The sequence below is a fragment of the Otolemur garnettii genome, unplaced genomic scaffold (genome assembly GCF_000181295.1).
Source record: "Otolemur garnettii isolate 467f Iridium unplaced genomic scaffold, OtoGar3 scaffold00001, whole genome shotgun sequence".
Lineage (NCBI taxonomy): Eukaryota > Metazoa > Chordata > Mammalia > Primates > Galagidae > Otolemur > Otolemur garnettii.
The window spans coordinates 59,990,654-59,995,456 of record NW_003852396.1 but is presented as its reverse complement, the minus strand read 5'-3'; the positions used below and the strand labels follow the sequence as shown (position 1 = coordinate 59,995,456).

Genomic DNA, 4,803 nt, shown 5'->3' with positions numbered 1-4,803 from the left:
AGACTCGCTTGAGCCCAGGAGTTGGAGGTTGCTGTGAGCTGTAATGCCAGGGCACTCTACCCAGGGGGACAGCTTGAGGCTCTGTCTCAAAAAAAAAACAAAAACAAAAACTTCTGGATTCCTTAGAGCTAAAATTTCTGCTGGTTTACAACCACATATTTATATTCACTTATTCTCTACCACCTTAGAGTCGCATGAAGTATGAGAAGGTTCATAGTATATATAACAGACTTCTGGCAATTGAGGATATTGACCCCACCTTGGTGAGTAACTTTACAAATCTCTTTCCCACCTTTACAGTCTGATTAACAAAAAATAATTTAAATCTATATACAGTAAAATTCATTGTTTTTGTTGTATAGTTCTATGAATCTTGAAAAATAACATTGCATGATGGGACCACCATAATATAAAGCACTTACATCACCCCCACAGCATTCTCTCATGTGATCCTTTTATAGATAACCCTTCCTTCTGCTCCAGTCCCTGACTATTACTGATCTGTTCTCTGCTGGGATTTCTTTTTCTTTTTTATGCAGCCACATGAAATAGCTACAGAAGAATTTTAACACTTTCTGTAAGCATAGTTTGAAGCCTCTTTATACCACATAATTGTTGCTTAATAAATATTTCTTTTCAAATGAGGCAGGAAAAACCAATATTCTAAGAAAGGGTTGGACATAAACTCACTTTATCCCAAATCCTGTTCTGTAGTCCCTAAGTTTCTCCAAAAATGTAATGGAACTCTCACAGTGGGAGTGGAAGAGGCACAGGCCTATGAGTGGAGCTCCAGGCCTTCTTCTGCCTCAAATCAATTACAGCTACAGTGCTTTTTGTTGGTTTATATTGGATTCTACTGCTCTAATTGTTTATATTTATGCATAATTTTTAAATTGATTCAACAAACATATCCAGCAAAAATATTGTTGGAGTTTCTGCGTTGTATTAGACTCCAGCAATATAATGACAAACTAGATAAAATTCCTTTCCTTAAGGGACTTACAATTAATTCATCCATTCATCCATTCATCCATCAAAAGTAGGGAGGCAGGGTGTGCTGGCTCACACCTGTAATCCTAGCACTCTGGAGGCAGGTGGATTGCTTGAGCTCACAGGTTGGAGACCAGCCTAAGCCAGAGCGAGACCTCATCTCTAAAAATAGCTGGGTGCTGGCTTGGTGCCCATAACTCAGTGGCTAGGGCACCAGCCACATACATTGGGGCTGGTGGGTTTGAACTACAACCAAAATATAGCTAGGTGTTGTGGTGGCCACCTGTATTCCCTGCTACTTGGGAGGCTAAGGCAAGAGAATCACTCAAGCCCAAGAGTTTGAGGTTGCTGTGAGTTGTGATGCCATAGCACTCTCCTGAGGGCAACTCAGGAGAGTGAGTGAGACTTTGTCTCAAAAAAAAAAAAAAAAAAAGCCAGGTGTTGTGTTGGGCACCTGTAGTCCCAGCTACTCAGGAGGCTGATGCAAGGAGATTGCTGGAGCCCAAGAGTTTGAGGTTGCTGTGAGCTATGATTTTACACTCTATTGAGGGCTACAAAGTGAGACTCTGTCTCAAAAAAAAGGTAGGGAAACCAGGACCCTTCTAATAGTCATTTTTTTCATTAAGCAAGTGTTATATATTCATCACGTATTAGACACTGTGTATGTGCTAGGTTTATAAAGTTGCTCATAGTTTATTAATAAAGTTGCAATATATTGTCTTTGTAAGATAGAATACTGGCTTTGTTTAAATAAACCAAGAAAATGTAAAGTTAAACATATATTGTAGGTGGTGCCTGTGGCTCAGTGAGTAGTGAGCCAGCCCCATATACTGAGGGTGGTGGGTTCAAACCCGGCCCCGGCCAAGCTGCAACAAAAAAATAGCCAGGCGTTGTGGTGGGCATCTGTAGTCCCAGCTACTTGGGAGGCTGAGGCAAGAGAATCACCTAAGCCCAAGAGCTGGAGATTGCTGTGAGCTGTGATGCCACAGCATTCTACCCAGGGTGACAAAGTGAGACTCTGTCTCAAAGAAAACAAAAAAAACAAAAAAACCCATATATTGTAGAACATGCTTGTATTAAATCAAATCTTGAGGTTTTTTTAGATCTTGGCATTTCCTGTTAAGAGTGTTTTCTGGGTTGGCGCCTTGTGGCACAGTGGCTAGGTCGTCAGCCAGATATACCGGAACTGGTGGGTTCGAATTCAGCCTGGGCTCACCAAACAACGACAACTACAACCAAAAAATAGCTGGGTGTTGTGGTGGGCACCTATAGTCTCAGCTACTTGGGAGGCTGAAGCAAGAGAATCACTGAAGCCCAAGAGTTTGAGGTTGCTGTGAGCTGTGACACTACAGCTCTCTACTCAGGGCAACAGCTTGAGACTCTTGTCTAAAAAAAAAAGAGTGTTTTCTATTCATTTTACACTTTTTCTCCTTAAAATTTAATTTGCATATTCTAGAATTAGATAGTGGTGATGAATATACCACCTTGTGAATATGTTTAAAACCACCAATTGTGGCTGGGAACACGCTTGTAATCCTAGTAATCTGGGAGGTCAAGGTGGATGGATTGCTTGAACTCAGGAGTTCTAGACCAGCCTCAGCAAGAGCGAGACTGTCTCTACAAAAAAAAAATAGGAAAAAAAAAAACCAAAAACCTGGACTTTATGGAAGGTACCTGTAGTCCCAGCTACTCAGGAGCCCAGGATTTGAGGTTGCTGCGAGCTATGACTCCATGTCACTCTATCTAGCCTGTGGAAGAGAGTGAGACTGTCTCAAAACAAAACCAAACCCACCAATTGTACACTTTAAAGGGCGAATTTTGTGGTATGTGAGCTATGTCTCAATTTAAAAACAAAACCAGGCTCGGCGCCTATAGCTCAACCGGCTAAGGTGTCAGCCACGTACACCTAAGGTGGCGGGTTCGAATCCCCAGCCCGGACCCGCCAAAAACAACAATGACGGCTGCAACCAAAAAAATAGCCGGGCGTTGTGGCGGGCGCCTGTGGTCCCAGCTACTTGGGAGGCGGAGGCAGGAGACTCGCTTGAGCCCAGGAGTTGGAGGTTGCTGTGAGCTGTAATGCCATGGCACTCTACCCAGGGGGACAGCTTGAGGCTCTGTCTCAAAAAAAAAAAATAAATAAAAACAAAACCAGATTAATTTGCATGCATCTCTAATACCAGAAAAGATTAGTATATGGATTCAAATAGCTGTTATCTATAATCCTACTTTCTAATTTCTTTGGTAATGAAGATTGCTTTCATATATGTTATACATACTGCCTAATTTGTAGAATACAAATACTTTTATTTTTGCATAGGTATATATCCAATATATGAAATTTGCAAGGAGAGCAGAAGGTATCAAATCTGGAAGAATGATATTTAAAAAAGCAAGAGAAGATACCAGAACCCGCCACCATGTCTATGTTACTGCAGCACTCATGGAGTATTACTGTAGTAAGGTAAATACTGAAATATAAAGATAAAATAATTTTCTTCATCTCAGATACATCAATTAATAGAAAAATCATCCTAGTTTGTCATTAAACTTTAATTGCTCCATTTTGTGATAAAATCTAAGTATATTTGTGTAAAATTTTATGGTGCATCATCCAGATCCCCAACTGTGCCTTATTAAATCCCATATTTCTGAATCTAACCCCCCTTAAATAGTTTTTAACTCAGCAATTTTTACTTAACATGATATTTTTTTTAATTTCAGATGAATATGAGGGTACAATTAGGTAACTGTTTACATTTGTTAGGTAACGTCCCTGTTATAGTTGTGTCCTGTGCTGAGGATGCCATATACCCTTACCTGTGCCCAGTAGGTGGGAGCACAGGATCCTCCTCCCTTTTCCCCCTCCTCCCTCTCTTCCCAGCTTGAATTTAATTAAGTTTTTCTTTTGTGTGGGCATATATTAGTTCATCTACTGGCTTCATATTAGTATTGACTACATGTGATGCTTGTTTTTCCAATCTTGTGATACTTTACTCAGGAAAAGTATCCAAATCCATCCAGGTTGTTAGAAAGGATGCAAAATCTCCATCTTGTTTAGGGCTGAATAGTATTCCATAGTATACATTACTAGTATATTAATCCATCCCTGGGTTGATGGGCACTGAGGTTGTTTCCACATCTCTGCAATTGTAAATTGTGCTATGATAAACAATCTAGTGCAAATGTCCTTATGATAAAATGATTGTTTTTATTCTGTGTAGATACCTATTAATGGGATTGCAGGATAAAATGGAAGGACTGTTTTGAGTTCTTTCATGATTCTCCATACTTCTTTCCAGAGAGTCCATATTAGTTTGCAGTCCCACCAACAATGTAAACGTGTTCCTTCTCTCCACATTCATGCCAAAATATGCAGCTTTGGGACTTTGTGATGTGGCCTATTTTCACTGGGGTTAGGTGATATCTCAGGGTAGTTTTAATTTGCATTTCTCTGATGGTTTGGAACAATGAGAATTTTTTTATATGTTTGTTAGCCATTCATCTGTCTTCTTCAGAGAAGGTTCTGTTCACATCTCTTGCCCAGTGATAGGTGGAATTGTTTGTTCTTTTTTTGTCGATTAATTTGAGTTCTTTATAGATTCTAGTTATCAACCCTTTGTTAGATTTATAATATGCAAATATCTTTTCCCATTCTGAAGGTTGTCTATTTGCTTTAATTGTTGTGTCCTTAGCTGTGCAGAAACTTCAGCTTTATTAAGTCCTATTTGTTTATTTTTGTTGGTGGTGGTGATTGCCATTGAGGTCTTCTTCACAAAATCTTTCCCCAGGTTGATATCATTAAGAGTTTTTCCC

At 39.7% G+C, this 4,803-nt stretch overlaps 1 protein-coding gene across 1 annotated transcript in view; it reads left to right on the top strand.

Moving 5' to 3' along the window:
- Positions 1-4,803, top strand: part of CSTF3 (cleavage stimulation factor subunit 3) — an 85,735-nt gene that overhangs the window by 70,383 nt on the left and 10,549 nt on the right. Inside the window, exons 13-14 of the mRNA XM_003781213.2 lie at positions 189-263; positions 3,308-3,451. Coding sequence (XP_003781261.1) covers positions 189-263; positions 3,308-3,451 — 219 coding nt within the window. The remainder of the gene's footprint in view (positions 1-188; positions 264-3,307; positions 3,452-4,803) is intronic.